This window comes from Urocitellus parryii, chromosome 6 (assembly GCF_045843805.1).
Source record: "Urocitellus parryii isolate mUroPar1 chromosome 6, mUroPar1.hap1, whole genome shotgun sequence".
Classification (NCBI taxonomy): Eukaryota; Metazoa; Chordata; class Mammalia; order Rodentia; family Sciuridae; genus Urocitellus; species Urocitellus parryii.
This window is the reverse complement of record NC_135536.1, coordinates 109,104,422-109,121,246: the sequence shown is the minus strand read 5'-3', so window position 1 is coordinate 109,121,246 and position 16,825 is coordinate 109,104,422. Positions and strand designations below refer to the sequence as shown.

General features: G+C 38.1%; 1 protein-coding gene across 2 annotated transcripts in view; it reads right to left on the bottom strand.

The window, feature by feature from the left end:
- Nucleotides 1–16,825, bottom strand: part of Znf609 (zinc finger protein 609) — a 196,095-nt gene that overhangs the window by 12,962 nt on the left and 166,308 nt on the right. For both annotated transcript variants that reach the window (XM_026384807.2, XM_026384808.2), the window contains exon 4: nucleotides 2,716–2,803. In XM_026384807.2, coding sequence (XP_026240592.1) covers nucleotides 2,716–2,803 — 88 coding nt within the window. The remainder of the gene's footprint in view (nucleotides 1–2,715; nucleotides 2,804–16,825) is intronic.

Sequence of the window (16,825 nt, the reverse complement as noted above, 5' to 3'; positions counted from 1 at the left end):
ATATGCAGCCATAATCACGGTTTCAGAGACGACTTTAAAGATCACTCAGGAAATTGAGACCAGGAATGCAAAGTAACTGACTCAAAGTCACACTGCTGATTAATGGCAATAAACAACCAGAATTTAGTTCTGCTTTCAGCCTAATGCTTTTTGCCTAAATACCTTACCATAAAGGTATAGACTGATAGAACAAATCAAACATCCATTCATTTAAAACACTCCTAAACATGTTCTAAACACAATGTCAGCCAATAAATAGTATATGAATTTTTTTGAATGTTTGCAATCTAGAGATTTGCACCTATGGATCTTTTTTCACTGGCCCTAGAGTAGCTTTTCATGGACCCCAAAATACTATCTAAAATAATAAAACACTTAGCTAAAGATGGTTCCTGTTTAGATCTAAAGATGGTTTTGACTCTTATTCCAGGGGCAGGTGGAATAGATTGTTTCTAAGACTGTGAGTGCCACAGCTATGGCAGAAAAAAAAGACAATTTTTGTCAATTATCTCCTTTGGGCCCCCAGAACATTCATATTATAAAGTTACTATTTTTATTATTGCCCTACTTACCCACTGTTTCTCTAGATTCTTACATATCCCAAAGCAGAAATAAATCCTTCCAAAAGATTTCTCAGAAATAAAAAGAGAGGATATAGAGAACTTTAAAAACTGGTCTTAGCTGGGCATGGTGGCACATGCCTGTAATTCCAGTGACTTGGAAGGAGGCAGGAGGATTATGAGTTCAAAGGTAGCCTCAGTGACTTAGTAAGACCCTATCTCAAAATGAAAAGTAAAAAGGGCTGGGGATGTGGCTCAGTGATTAAGCCCCCTAGGTTCAATCTCCAGTACAAAAACAACAACAAACAAAAAACTGGGGGTGGGGTTATGGCTTAGTGGCAGAGCATTCCCCTAGTGTGTGAGAGGCCCTGGGTTTGATCCTCAGCACCACAAATAAATAAATAAAACAAAGATATTGTGTCCAACTACAATTAAAAAATAAATATTTAAACAAATAAACAAACACACATAAAACTGGTCTGAGCTCATCTGAACAGTTTTATAATATGCTAAGCCTCTAGAAGCCTGGCCTAGCTCTCTCAATATTAGGAGGCATAAATAACCACATAATCCCAGGTAGAGCACCATTACAGTAGACAAAAAGAAAGTGATAGGGAGTAAAAAAACTTCAAAAATAATTTTCCTTGGGACATTCTTGCCGATCTTTGTTTCAAGGGAATAATGAGCAGTATAGTTTTTGTAAAAGATGTCTAGATGGTAACTACCAATTTCTTTTCTTCTTCATCCGCACCCCCATCCTCAGACAGGGTCTAGCTTTCTTGTCCAGGTTGGCCTTCAAACTTGGGATACTCCTACTTCAGTCTTCCAAGTAGTTGCCATTACAGGTGTGCACCATATACCCTACTTGGTAACTATCATTTTTAATGACTATGAGTCATTAAAGAAACTTGTAAATGTGTGGGAACTGCATTAAGTGTTGAGCTCCTTGGATGTTATCTGCATGACAGCTGTAAATTATTCTCCCACATTCAGGCACCCCAAGCCCTGGCAAATTGGGTACTAAAAAGTAATATGCCATTCACTGAAATATTAATCTTTTTTTTTTTTTTTTTTGGTAGTGCTAGGGATTGAAGATTGAATCCAGACCTTGCACATGCTAGGGAAATGTTCTTCAGTTCAAATTAGAATTTGAGGGGCTGAGGATGCAGCTCAGTGGTACAGCACTTGCGTAGCATGGGTACATGGGTTCTAAGTACCCCCTCCCCCTGCAAAAATGGCAATTTGTAAAGGTCCTTGCCTACATGGTCTAGTCTAGTAGGGCTTATAAAACTAAACATGTTCTTTTTTTTTCTTAAATATTTATTTTTTAGTTGTAGTTGGACACAATACCTTTGCTTTATTTATTTATTTTTATGTGGTGCTGAGGATCGAACCCAGGGCCTCGAAGATGCTAGGCAAGCACTCTACCACTGAGCCACAATCCCAACCACTAAACATGTTCTTGAGATGAGTTTCTAGGGGGGATACTTACCATTGAAAAGCATCATCAACGCATGTTTGTTCACTGATAGTTAGATTTTATATCCTTAGTCTCAAGGTGACTAAAGGAAGAAGCTAGAATTTAATTCTAGTCAAGGGTTTAAAAAGGATTTCTTCACTGTTGTTGCTGCATGACTGTAATCCCAGAGGCTCTGGAGGCAGGAGGATCATAAATAGAGGCCAGCCTTAGCAATTAAGTGAGGCCCTAAGCAACACAGTGAGACCCTGTCTCAAAATAAAAAATAAAAAGGGCTAGGGATATGGTTCAGAGCCCATGATACCAAACAAATAAGAAAACAAAACAAAAAAACGACCAAACAATTAAGAAAAGAATTTATTTCCCAATCTTCTACCCCTATTTCCCAGCCAACACTTTAATACATAATTTATTCATTCTTTTTTTTTTTTTGTAGTGTGTATAGACAACATGTCTTTATTTTACTTGTATGCAGTGCTGAGGAACGAACCCAGTGCCTCACACATGCTAGGCAAGTGCTCTGCCATTGAGCTACTGTCCCATCCCCATTTACTCTTTTAAATGCGAGATGAACACAGTGCCTTCTCTTATTTCTACATTATAATGCCCTTTAAAAAAAAGATGGGTATACGGCTCTAGCAGGATAAAGGTATAAGGGTTCACAGACTAAGTGCTCACCTTGGGGGTGCCCAATCATGCCGTGTGCAGTCAAGAAGTGTACCTACATATGTCTTGTTCCTCCATGTTACATTTACCACCAACATACCTGAAAAACAAGAAGACAGAAATATAGAAAAGGCAAACCCTGTTGGCCATTGGAAAGGGTATTCTTCATTTGAGCACTCTGACTTCTGTGGGAGGGCTTGGAATTGCACTGGGCACCAACGGACGAACAGGATAGGCACAGTTGGATAGGTAATAGCTGCAAAGACTTCATGGTCAATGCAAAACACAATTTCTTAACTTTAAAAATATTATGCAGGGGCTGAGGTTGTGGCTCAGAGATAGAGCACTTGCCTAGCATGCTCGAGGCTCTGGGTTTGATCCTTAGTACCACATAAATTAAAATAAAGATATTGTGCCCATCTATAATTAAATATTTTTTAAAAATATTATGCAGCTGGGCGCAAGGGTGCAAGTCCTGTAACTCCTGCTACTCAGAAGGTTGAGGCAGGAAGACTGTAAGTGTACAGCCAGCCTTGGCAATTTAGCAAGACCCTGTCTTCAAAAAATAAAAACAGCTGGGGATGTAGTTCAGTGGTAGAGTGCCCATGGATTCAATCCCCAATACTGGGGTGGGGGTGGGGGTGGGCAGAAGCAATATTTCTTTTAAAAAAAAGTATGAAAGATAACCTAATAAAAACCCATGGGGGCTGGAGATGTGGCTCAAGCGGTAGCGTGTTTGCTTGGCATGGGAGCAGCCCAGGTTCGATCCTCAGCACCACATAAAAACAAAGATGTTGTGCCTGCCGAAAACTAAAAAAACTAAAAAAAAAAAAAAAATAATAATAATAAAATAAAAAAAAAATTCTCTTTCTCTTAAAAAAAAAAAAAAGCATGGTTGGGTGTGTTGGCACATGCCTGTAACCTTGGTAATGCACATGCTGAAGCAGGGGGATCAAAAATTTGAGGCCAGCTTCAGCAACTTAGCTAAGTTCTGAGGAATTCTGACCCTGTCTCAACATAAAAAATAAAAAAGGGCTGGTGATATAGCTTAGTAATAAAGAACCCTTGGGTTCAATCTTCAGTATCAACAAAATGAAACAATAAACAAAGACAGGTGTGGCAGCATAACCCTAGGACTCAGGAGACTGAAGCAGGGATATACCAAGCTTGAGGCCTTCCTTGGCAATTTAAAGACCCTGTCTCCAAAACCAAGGTTGGGGATGTAGCTCAGTGGTAGAGCTCCTCTGGGTTTAATCCTCATATTGGGGGAAAAAAACAACACCATGTACCTATCACCCAGCTCAATGAATCTACTAATTTTGTGCCATATGTGCATCAGATTTCATTTCTAAATAGTAAAATATTATAATTCAAAAGCATTATATTTTAAAGCTTTATGTTGATCAATCATGTTGGCAATTCAACTTACCTTTCTCATGTAACAGTATGGACGTGAGATTTATCCTTGTTGATTTTTTTTTTTTTTTAGAAAAATGAAAAAGAAGTTTCCTTGCTTTGCTAGAAAAAGAGAAAATACAGGGGACTCCTGTCCCAGGGGCTGTGATTCTGCCCATCACGGGGAACAGGGGGTTTTTAAAGAAGTGATTCAAAGGCTACAATCCAGGTATTCTTTGTCAAAGTTGTAATGTACTTGTTAATTTGGGAGATAATAATTTCTTAGATCCTCTGGTACCATTCCCAAGTGAGCAAAGTATTTATTTCAATGCATGATTTGACCACATTTATTTATTTATTTATTTATTAAAGGGGGAGAGAGACAGAGAGAATTTCAATATTTATTTTTCAGTTTTCAGCAGACACAACATCTTTGTTTGTATATGGTGCTGAGGATCGAACCCCGGCCGCACGCATGCCAGGCGAGCGGGCTATCGCTTGAGCCACATCCCCAGCCCCACAATTTATTCTTTAAAATACTTATCACAATTTGGTCTCCTTTTGGTGGACATCTTAGGTTTTTTGGGTACAATTTCATTCCAAAATGAGGCACAGTGAATATTCCTGACATGTTGTTAATCTTATTTAAAAATGCTTTTGAGTAGTTAAGGAACTATATTGGTACATTCATCCTTAAATGGTAGCAAAATATATATATATATATATATATATATATATATATATATATATATATATATATATAAAATTTATTTTTTAGTTATAGGTGGACACAATATTTTTATTTTATTTTTATATGGTGCTGAGGATTGAACCCGGTGCCTCACGCATGGTAGGCGAGCGCTCTACCTCTGAGCCACAACACCTGCCCTATATATACAAAATGTTTTGAACATTGTTGTTTTCACATATCCATATATTTTGGATCATTCTATGAGTATGCAGAGAGCTATTTTATTTTTCTTGATTATTGCTTCACTCTTCTGCTATTATTATAAATAAATGGCAATAAACAGCCTTGTACAAATGTTTTATCTTTCCTATACAAATGTATCTATAAGATTAAAATCCTGTAGTAAAACTGCTATAAAGAATTTGTATTTAGAGTTTTCATAAACACTGCCAAAATGCATATAAATTTCCATTAAGACCTATGTTAGGGGCTGGGGATGTGGCTCAAGCGGTAGCGCGCTCGTCTCGCATGCGTGCGACCCGGGTTCGATCCTCAGCACCACATACCAACAAAGATGTTGTGTCCGCCGAGAACTAAAAAAAAATAAATATTAAAAAAAAAAAAAAAAAAAAAAAAAAGACCTATGTTAGCTGCATCCTAACAAATACTGATCAGTTTTCATTGTCATTTAGGTCAAGATATTTTCTAATTTCTCTGACAATTGTTTTTTTTTTTTTTTTTTTGATCCTGAAGCTATTGTCAAATTTTCAAATATATGAGGATTTTCCAGCTTTTAAAAAATATTTAATTTGGGGTGATGGGGCTTAAAGGCAGGGCCTTACCCTTCTTGTCAAATGCTCTTTCTTAAATATTTTTTTGTTAATGATTTCTAACTTAATTCTACTGTGGTCAGAGAACATATGCTATATGATTTCAATCCTCTTAAATTCAGTGAGAGTTAATTTATGTTCTAAAATATGGTCTTTCTTGAAGGACAATGTGCACCTGAAAAGAATATTAAAAAGTATATATTCTGCAGTTGTTGGGTGTTCTATAAATGAAAGGTCAAGCTGACAGTGTTATTCTTCTACATCCCTACTAATTTTCTGCTTGCTTGTTCTTATCAATTACTTGCCCTTTGTTCTTTCTTTTTTCCCCTTATGTGGTGCTGGAGATTAAACCCAGGGAATTGTACATGCTATAATCAGTTCTACTGATCATACTTGTCTGCAGTATACTTTTCAAACTTGTGAGTTCATCCCTTAAAAACAAGTCTCTTTACTGACATTTAAGTAAGTTATAAGGGAGGAGGTTGATCCACTATGTTTAATTAGAATATTATTTACTTTTATTTATCCTATTTGATACTTGGAGTGCACTATCTAAATACTTAAATTTCGAATTAGGAAAATTATCACTTATTTTATATTCATTTATTGTTTGTCACTTATTCATTCTTTTATTTTCTAAGGACTTACATAAGTCATTACTTGTACATTTATTTATTTTGCAGTACTGGGAATTGAAACCAACAGCACTCTACTACTACATCCCAGCCTTTTCTATTTTGAGTCAGGGTCTCACTTAATTGCCCAGGCTTGCTTTGAACTTTTTTTCCTCCTGCCTCAGCCAGGAGGCTATGTGGCATATTGCCAGCAATTATCTATAAATTTAATTTCTTGAATTTAAGGTACTGAGCTAAAAACATTTTTTTTCAATGACTATTTTTCATTTCCAAGATTTTAAACTGGCTAAATTTTTCATATCTATGTGACATTATTTAGTTTTTGGCTGTTTGAGTAAAAGTTTCATCTTATTAATAGACATTATTTTTGTTTCTCTTTCATAAAACTAAAAATAATTAAATCAATTTACTTAGCTATGCATGTAAGTCCTGATGGCTTCTTTTTGGGGGTGGTGGGGATGGGGTACTAGAGATTGAACTCAGGGGCACTCAACCACTGAGCCACAACCCTAGCCCTATTTTATATTTTATTTAGAGACAGGGTCTCACTGAGTTGCTTTAGGGCCTTACCATTGCTGAGGCTAGCAATTTGAACTCGTGATCCTCCTGCCTCAACCTCCCAAGCTGCTGGAATTACAGGTGTGCACCACCATACCTGGACTTTATGGCTTTTTGTTTGCTTGCTTGCTTGTTTGTTTGATTGATTGATTTCTTACAGTCCTGGGGATTGAACCCAGGATCTTGTGCATGCCAGGCAAACAGGCTACCACTAAGCTATAACTCCAGCTCCAGTCTTGATGTTTTTATTAAATTAATTCATTTTAAAATTTTGAGATATTATAGATTCACATACAGTTATGATAAATAATAGAGATCCCATGTATCCTTCAGTCAGTTTTCCCCCAATGGTAATATCTTGCAAAACCATAGTACAACATCCCCATCAGGAAGCTGATATTGATATAGGGAAGGTACAAAACATTTCTACCAGCACAAAGATACCTACAGTATCTTTTAGGCTACAGTCACTTCCCTCCCACTCATACCCTTCCTTAACACAGGGCAATTACTAATCTGTTTGCCTTTTTATTTTTTCAGTACTGGAGATCAAACTTAGGTCCTTGCATATGCTAGCCAAGTGCTTTACTACTGAGCTACACCCCTTTGCCCCTTTTATTTTGAGACAGGGTCACCCTAAGTTGCCCAGGCTAGCCTGGAACTTGGAATCCTCCACCTCAGCCTCCTAAGTAGCTGGAATTATAGGCATATCCCACCTCACCTTGCAGTTCAGGTCACTGCCTTTTTTTTTTTGCTGGGGGGAGTGGGACAGGGGTGTTGGGGATTGAACTCAGGAGCACTTTACCACTCAGCTACATCATCTCCAGCCCTTTTTGATTTTAGGGTCTCACTAAGTGGCTTAGGGCCTTGCTAAATTGCTGAGGCTATCCTTAAACCTACAATTCTGCTTCCCAAATCACTGGGATTACAGGGTTGTGCCACCATTCTTGGCAGTTCATTGCTTTTTACTGCTAAGCAGTATTTATGGTATGGTTGTATCACAGTTTGTTTTACCATTCACCTTTTGAAGGACATCTGGATTATTTCTAGTTTTGGGCTATTATGAATAAAACTACTATAAATATATATGTACAAGTTTTTGTGTGAACACGTTTTCATTCCTCTGGGATAAATACCCAGGAGTGCTACTGTTGGGTTACACTAAAGTTGCAAATCTAGTTTTTTAAAGAAACTTCTCAGAGCAGCTGTACCTTTTAACATTCCCACCACTAGTCGGTTTGTATCCTTGTCAGTATTTGGTGTTAGGATGGCTGTGGAAGTAACATCTCATTGTGGTTTTAATTTGCATTTTCCTAATGGCTAATGATATTGAATATATTTTTGTGCACTTATTTGCCTCTTTGGTAAAATGTCTGTTCATATCTTTTGCCCATTTCTGATTACATTTTTTGTTTTCTGTTGAATTTTGACAGTTCTTTATGTATCCTAGACAGTAGGCCTTGGTGGAATATTTTTTCCTATTTGGTAGCTCTGTCATTTCATTATTTTAACAGTCTTTTCCAGAACTAACATTTTAATTTTGATGAAATCTAATTTATCAATTTTCTTTTTATGGGATCATGTTTTAGTGTCAAGATTGAGAACGATATTTGGCCCTAACTAAAGATTTTCTTCCAGATTTTTCCCTAAAAGTTTTGTTTTCTGTGTAAGTCCTTGATCCATTTTGAGTCAATCTCCATACCCCCCCCCCCTTTTTGGTACTGAAGATTGAACCGAGGGACACTTAACAACTGAGCCACATCCCAGCCCTTTTTTACATTTTATTTAGAGACAGGGTCTCTGAGTTGCTACGGGCCTCCTAAATTCCTAAAGGAGAATTGTGATCCTCCTGCCTCAGGTCCCAAGCTACTGGGATTAGAAGTGTATGTCACCACACCCAGCTCATTTTGAGTCAATTTTTTTTTTTTTTTTGGTACCAGGAATTGAACTTAGGTACCCACAACCACTGAGCCACATCCCTAGCCTATTTTGTACTTTATTTAGAGACAGGGTCTCAATGACTTGCTTAGCGTCTTGCTATTGCTAAGGCTGGCTTTGAACTCTCAATCCTCCTGTCTCAGCCTCCCGAGGCATGCCCCACCACGCCGGGCTTGAGTCACTTTTTGAATGAGATTATTTTTTTTCTTTTTCCATCTATGTTCATTTGTCCTAGAGGCTATCTTTCACCCAAAGAATTTCCTTTGCGCATTTGCCAAAAATCAGTTTGGCACATTTGAGTGAGTCTATTCCTGAATTCTCTGTCCTGTTCCATTAATTTATATGTCTATCCCTCTGCCAATTCCAGTCTTTTTTTTTTTTTTTTTTTTTTTTTTTAATGGTGCTGGGGATTGAAGGCAGGGCTTTGTGCATGAAAGGCAACCATTCTACCAACTGAGCTATATCCCCAGGCCTCCACACAGTCTTAATTACTGTGGCTATACAGCAAGATTTAAAATTGGGTACTTTCCCATTTTATTATTCTTTTGTTATAGCTTTCTCCCCCCCCCCCCCCCCCCCGCTTTCTTTCTTTCTTTCTTTCTTCCAGTTCTGGGGATTGAACCCACAACCTTGCACATGTTAAGCAAGTGGTGATAGCTGTTCTAGTTCCTTTGCCTTCCCATGTAAATTTTAAAATAATCTTCTTTATATCTAAGTATCAAAACAAAACAAAGTAAACAAAAAAACAAACTTGCTGCTGGTATAGTGGTGCATGCCTGTAATCCCAGTAATTTGAGAGGCTCAAGCAGGAAGATCACAAGTTTGAGGCTAGCCTCAGCCACTTAATGAAACCAACTCTTTCTCTCTCTCTCTCTCTCTCTCTCTCTCTCTCTATATATATATATATATATATATATATATGGACTGGGGATGTAACACAGTAGTTAAGCACCCCTGGGTTCAATCCTCAGTACAAAAAACAAACAAACAAATGACTTGCTGGAATTTTGGTAGGGATTCTGTTAAGCCTGTACATTAATTTGAGGAAAACCATCATCTTTACTATGTTGTTTGCCAATTTGTAAACAGCATGTCTCTGCATTTATATGGATATTCTTTATTTTTTTTTCATCAGCACTATGTGGCTTACAGCATACAAATCCCATGGATGTTTTCTTAGATTTATATCTAAATATTTTATAGTTAGGATGGTTACTGTAAATGGTATTATATTTCTTAATTTCAGTGTCCATGTATTCATAGCTAGTGTATAATAGCTTCACAGCTGATTTTTGTAAGTTTATCTTATATTCTTTGATCTAGCTGAACTCATTTATTAATTCCAGGAGTTTTGTATAATTGTAAGGATTTTCTCTAAAGACATCAAGTGATCTGAAAATAGGAACGATTTTTTGCTTTCCCCCACCCTCTAGTACTGGGGAATGAACCCAGGGGGTGCTTTCCACATAGCTACCCCAGCCCTTTTTATTTTTGAGATAGGGTCTTGCTAAGTTGGTGAGGCTGGCCAACAGGAACAGTTTTAATTTCTTTCTTTCTAATCTATGTCTTCTATTTCCTTTTCTTAACTTATTGACACTGGCTAGAACTTCTATCACTATGTTGGATTAAAAGCAATAAAGGTAAATATACTTGTCTCATTCCTGTTCAGCATGAATTATTCTACATATGGGATGTGGGAGGCAAAAGGAAAGCCCCGGGGAATTACCACCATGTTGGGACTTAGGTCTTTGGCTCTGGGCTCCCTTGCCGGTCTCCCTTCTCTTCTGTACCTTCCACAGTTTGTTGTTTTTGTTTATATCTAAGTTTTTTAGTTGAAATTAATGGGAAGAACAGGGAAAAATCTGTCTATTCCATCTTGCCTAAAGTGGAAGTCATAGTTAATTTTAACTGGCTACTTTCCTTAGCACAAGATTTCTATTATATAAAATTTTGGTTTTCAGGAATTTTTTTTTTGGTATTTTTTGAGTGATATGACTTTGTTATTAACTCCCACCTTTTCTCTAATAATTTTGCAGTTTCTTCCTTCTGGTACCCTAAGGACCCAACCCAAACAGCTACTGAAATGGTGTGTGTCACAGTAAAATTAAAGATATCATAATTCTTTTAATAAAATATTTTATTATTATTATTAGTTGTAGAGAGACACAACATATTTATTTTATTTTTATGTGGTGCTGAGGATCAAACCCAGGGACTTGCACATGTCAGGTGAGTGCTCTATCGCTGAGCTACAACCCTAGGCCTAAAATATCATAATTCTAAATCAGTGAATCAAGAGGCAGCGTGATATTGTCTTTTCCAGCTCTCCTTAGGTTTCTCTCTTCCCCCAATTAAAGGATTCCCTACATGAGGTTGGTTGGGGGTTACTATCCTACTCCCCTAGCTTCAAGTTCTCATCTCTCTCTTTATTTTTTCTCTACAGTATTAGGGGTTGAACCCAGGGAGCTCTACCATAGAATTACACCCCACACCCTTTTTATTTTTTATTTGAGACAGAGTTTCACTACATTGCTTAGTCTGACCTCAAACTTGTAATACTCTTGTTTCAGCCTCCCAAGTCACTGAAATTACAAGCATATGCCACCATCCCTGGCAAATTCTCATCTCATTTAAAAAAAAAATTATGTTTTAATTATAGGTGGACCCAATATTTTATTATTTTTTTAATATTTATTTTTTAGTTGTAGGTGGTGGACACAATATTTTATTTCATTTTTATGTGGTGCTGAGGATAGAACCCAGTGCCTCACAAGTACTAGGTGAGCACTCTATCACTGAGCCACAAGCCCAGCCCCAATATTTTATTTCATTTTTTATGTGGTATTGAGGATCGAACCCAGTGCCTCATGCATGCTAAGTTGCTTAGGTCCCCACTCAGTCCCCACTCTACCTCTTGAGCCACAACCCAGCCCCAAATTCTCATCTCTTTCTGGGGCATTTGTAATAATTATTTACCCATCAGAAACTCAGCAAGTCCACAGCTTCAGCCACACTAGTGACTTCCAACTCTTCTGTTTTTGGTTCATTGAGATAGTTATTTTGTTTTTGAAACCAAACATTTTCTTTTGTGGGTATGTACTGGGGACTGAACCCACGGGCACTCTACTATTGAGCTGTACCCCTAGCTTTTTTTTTTTTTTGTTTTAAGACAGGGTCTCCTTAAATTGCTGAGGTTGACCTTGAGCTTTCAATCTTCCTGTCTCAGCCTCCTAAATTGCTGGGATTACAGGCCAGGTGTGCACCACTGTGCCTCGTTCTTTTTCTTTTCTTTTTCAGACAGTCTCTATGTTGCCCAGGCTAGTGTCAAGCTTGTGGGCTCAAGTATTCTTCCTACCCATCTCATCCTTTTTTTGGTACCAGGGATTGAACTCAGGGCACTTAACTACCAAGTCACATCTCCAGCCCTTTTAAATATTTTATTTAGAGACAGGATCTCACTGAGTTGCGTAGGGCCTCTCTAAGTTGGCTTTGAACTTGTGGTCCTCCTGCCCCAGCCTCCCAAACCACTGGGATTACGGGTGTGTGCCACCACACCAGGCCTGCCTCAGCCTCCTGAGCAATAGTAGTCAGTAGATGGGACTACAGGTTTGCACCACCCCTGTCTTCATATGTTCTTTGATTTCTCTTTTTCATATTTTACTTTAAATTCTTGGTAAGTGCTTGGAGGAGAAGATATGTCAAAAGTTTGAGCCCTGTAAGTAATTCTTTTTTCTTTAAAACATTGGGGATTAAACCCAGCAGCGCTCGTATCACTGAGCTAACATCCCTTTTAAATTTTTGAAAGTGTCTTGTTAAGCTGCCCAGGCTGGCTTTGAACTCATGATCCTCTTGCCTCAGCCTCTTGAGTCATAGGATTATAGGTGTGCATCACTATGCCTGGCTCTGTAAATCATCATCTTCTTCTTTTATTTTTTTATTTTTTGGTACTGGGGTTAAACCCAGGGGCACATTACCACTGAGCTACATCCCCAGTCCTTTTTATTTTGGAATAGGATCTCACTAAGTTGCTTAGGTCCTCACTCAGTTGCTGAGGATGGCCTTAAACCTGTGATTCTACTGCCTTAGCCTTAGGAGCCCCAGATTACAGCCATCACATTCAGCTCTGTAAAATCACCTTGATTGGAACTTCCAAAATATATTTTCTATGTATCAAAGAGAATTAATCTTTTGTCTTTGGTCACATATTAAGAAAATACTACTTGTTTAGTACTCTCAAGGTCTCTGTAGTAATTCACCTATTTTCATTTTCTTTGATCTAGAGCGCTGTAAAAGATCACAGTACCTAGAATCAGAAAACCTTAGACCAAAACCTTGCTTTGTTACAGTATAACCTTGGACAAGTCATTTGGCTTCTATGAATCTCAGATTTTTAATCAGTAATACAGGATTAAAACAAAAACAATTATAACACTATTAATAAGACAACTAGCTAACAGTGCAATACAAAGAAAATGCTTAGACCAAACTATGGAGTATTAAGAATTCAGCCTCAAATTTTTGGACATTGCTTTAAGAATAATCTTATTGTGGAATCAGAATTTATGTTGCTAAACTGGGTACAGTGGCACATGTCTACAATCCTACCAACTTGGGAAGTGTTTTTATATTTCTGAATAAATATTTACAACCTTATATCATCTTTTCTTTCACCCTGGTGCTGGGGATTGAACTCAGGTCCTTGTATTTGCTACGATGTACAATACCACTGAGCTACATACCAAGTCCTAACATCACTTTTTTTTTTTTTTTTTGAGAGAGAGAGAGAGAGAGAGAGAGAGAGAGAGTTTTTTAATATTTATTTTTTAGTTTTCGGTGGATATAACATCTTTATTTTTATTTGTATGTGGTGCTGAGGATCGAACCCAGCGCCCCGTGCATGCCAAGCAATCGCGCTATCGCTTGAGCCACATCCCCAGCCCCCTAACATCACTTTTTAAGCAAGGCAGGTCATAAGGAGATAGAAAGCACAATCTTGTTTGGCGAGGTGGTGCACACCTGTAATCCCAGAGGCTTGGGAGACTGAGGCAGGAGGATAGTTAGTTCAAAGCCAGCCTCAGCAACAGCAAGGTGTTAAGCAACTCAGTGAGACCCTGTCTCTAATAAAATACAAAATAGGATTGGGATGTAACCTTGAGTTCAATCCCCAGTACCCTAAACAAAACAAAACAAAACAAAAACCCAAACAGAAAGCACAATCCTCCTCCCGACACATGTTAGGGATCAAACCCAGGGTCTCCTCAATGTGAGATGAATGCTCTACCAATACGTCACACCTGACCCTCATTTAAAGCTACTTTTAAGGGCTGGGGTTGTGGCTCAGTGGTAGAGTGCTTGCCTAGCACATGTGAGGCACTGGGTTCGATCCTCAGTACCACATACAAATAAATAAAGTTATTGAAAAAAAAGCTACTTTTAAAATGAGGAAATTAAAGTCCAGAAAGGATAATTAATTTACTGAACACCTCACTGTTGAGAGCCTTAGCTCATGACATAGCTATCTCTAATGAATTCTTTTCATGCAATTTCCTTAGAATGTCCCTTTATTTTGGTTAAAAGACACACGTAGAATTGCAGGGTGTGGGGATCCAGAGGGGGAGAAGGATAGGATTCCTATCCCTCTTCAAGGCTCTGGCATCTTAAAGAAATAGCATATTGTATAAGAAGTAGTAATTAAGCTAAATTCTCCATGGCTATTAGCAAAGTGAATTCATGTGGCCATCTCCCGTCAGTGATGGGCTGCTCTGCTTAATGCATAACAATTTTTTTTAAATGCTAGATTTTTTTAACCTTTATTTTGTTTGTTTATTTATTTATTTTTTAGATTTTTTTTGGAGCTGTAGATGGATACTATACTCTTATTTTATTTATTTATTTATCCTTATGTGGTGCTGAGGATTGAACCCAGGGCCTCATGGGCTAGGTAAGTGTTCCACAACTGAGCTACAATCCCAGCCCCTTATTTGTTTATATTTACTTGGTACTGAAGATCGAACCCAGTGCCTCAGACATGCTAGGCAAGCACTCTACCACTGAGCTACAACTCAGCCCTGCATAACAATTTTAAACAGGAACAGTGTCCATTTATTTCTAGATAAGGTAAGACTTAGAGTAACCTCATTTATAAGGGTGGATGAGCACAGCTGTATATAGGGAGCAGGCATACAATCAGAAGATGAATGTTATTCCTATTTCTGAAAATAGCTCGGCAAGAACACATGTTTATAAAAGTGGCTCCTTCCTCTGGTACAATCTGCAAACCTTAGCAATAATAAATGAACTGAAAAAAAGACAGGTCAGGCAGAGTGCTGAAGGGGAAGAGGAAAAATTCTAATATGGAAAGACAAAATGGAGGGTTGTTTAAATGTCAAAGGAAACACATTTTGTTGAAGTGTAATACTCTCCCTATAAGGTTCTGAGTTGAGTCAGCTGGGAGAATAAGAGGACAGGAAGGAAAAGCAGAAAATAACACTTAACAGATCTAGTTTCTCTACTAAAAGTAGCTTTAGGGCCATAAGTAGGCTGACAAGAAAGAGAAAAATAGGTCTTCATTTTAGAAAGCTTCCTATTTTTCATAGTGTTCACAAAACAAGGAAAACCTTAGCATGTTTGGAGATGATAGTAATTCTGCTAAAAATTCTGTAACAATAGTCCTGTTTCTCTAGGTGGTTACTGTCATCTTCACCAAAAGTCATACAGAAAATCTTATTAACCATTATTAAATTTTAGAGTGGCTGACTATTTTCCATTTTTATAGTTGATCAATACTGCAGCAAGATAAAGGGAAAATGACCTAATACAAGGAAGTTGTCAGGTCCCCCCAGTTCTTAGGAGGAGTGCCATGCTGAGACAAACTAATCCCAAAGCATCAGTGCTTTGATTCAGGGGACACATCATAACCTCAAAACATTTATGTAGTCAAAACTGATCCATGGGGCTGGGGATGTGGCTCAAGTGGTAACGTGCTCATCTGGCATACGCGGGGCGCTGGGTTCGATCTCAGCACCACATAAAATAAAAAAATAAAGATGTTGTGTCCACCGAAAACTGAAAAATAAATATTAAAAAATTAAAAAAAAAACTGACCCAACTACAAAAGTAGGAAGAGTAAATTTTTTTTTTTTTTAAAGAGAGAGTGAGAGAGGAGAGGAGGAGAGGGGGAGAGAGAGAGAGAGAGAGAGAGAGAATTTTTAATATTTATTTTTTAGTTCTTGGCGGACACAACATCTTTGTTGGTATGTGGTGCTGAGGATCGAACCCGGGCCGCACACATGCCAGGCGAGCGCGCTACCGCTTGAGCCATATCCCCAGCCCCAGGAAGAGTAAATTTTACCTTCAGTTCCCTCTTGTTTTTTTTTTTGGAGTGGGGGTACTGGGGCTTGAACACAGGGGCACTTCATTGAGCCATATCCCTAGCCCCCACCTTAAGTTGTGGTTGGACACAATCATTTTATTTATTTATTTATTTTTATGTGTTGCTGAGGATAGAACCCAGGGCTTCACACATGCAAGGCGAGCGCTCTACCACTGAGCCAAAACCCCAGCCCTGAGATAGGGTCTTGATAAATTGCTTAGGGCCTCATTAAGTTGCTGAGGCTGCCTCCAACTTGTGATCAGGCATGTAATTACAGGCATTTTTTTTTTTTTTTAAAGCACTAGGGATTGAACCTAGGGACTCTACCACTGAGCTACATCCCTGCCTTCCTTATTTTATCTTGAGACAGAGTCTTGCTAAATTTCCTAGGCTGGCTTTGAATTTTTTTCCTTTTATGTCAGTCTCCCAAGCAGCTGGGTTTACAGGTGTGTGCTGCTGCACCTGGCTTTTTGTTTATATTTTCATAAAATGGATACTATGCACATTATTGTTTTGATTTCATGTATTTAAATTTACTTTTTTAGGGGCTGAAGTTGTGGCTCAGTGGTAGAGTGCTCGTCTAGCATGCACGAGGCTCTGGTTTCGATCCTCAGCACCACATAAATGTAAAATAAAAATATTGTGTCCACTTAAAACTTAAAAAAGACATGATCCCAATCTATTCTCATGCATCTTACAACTT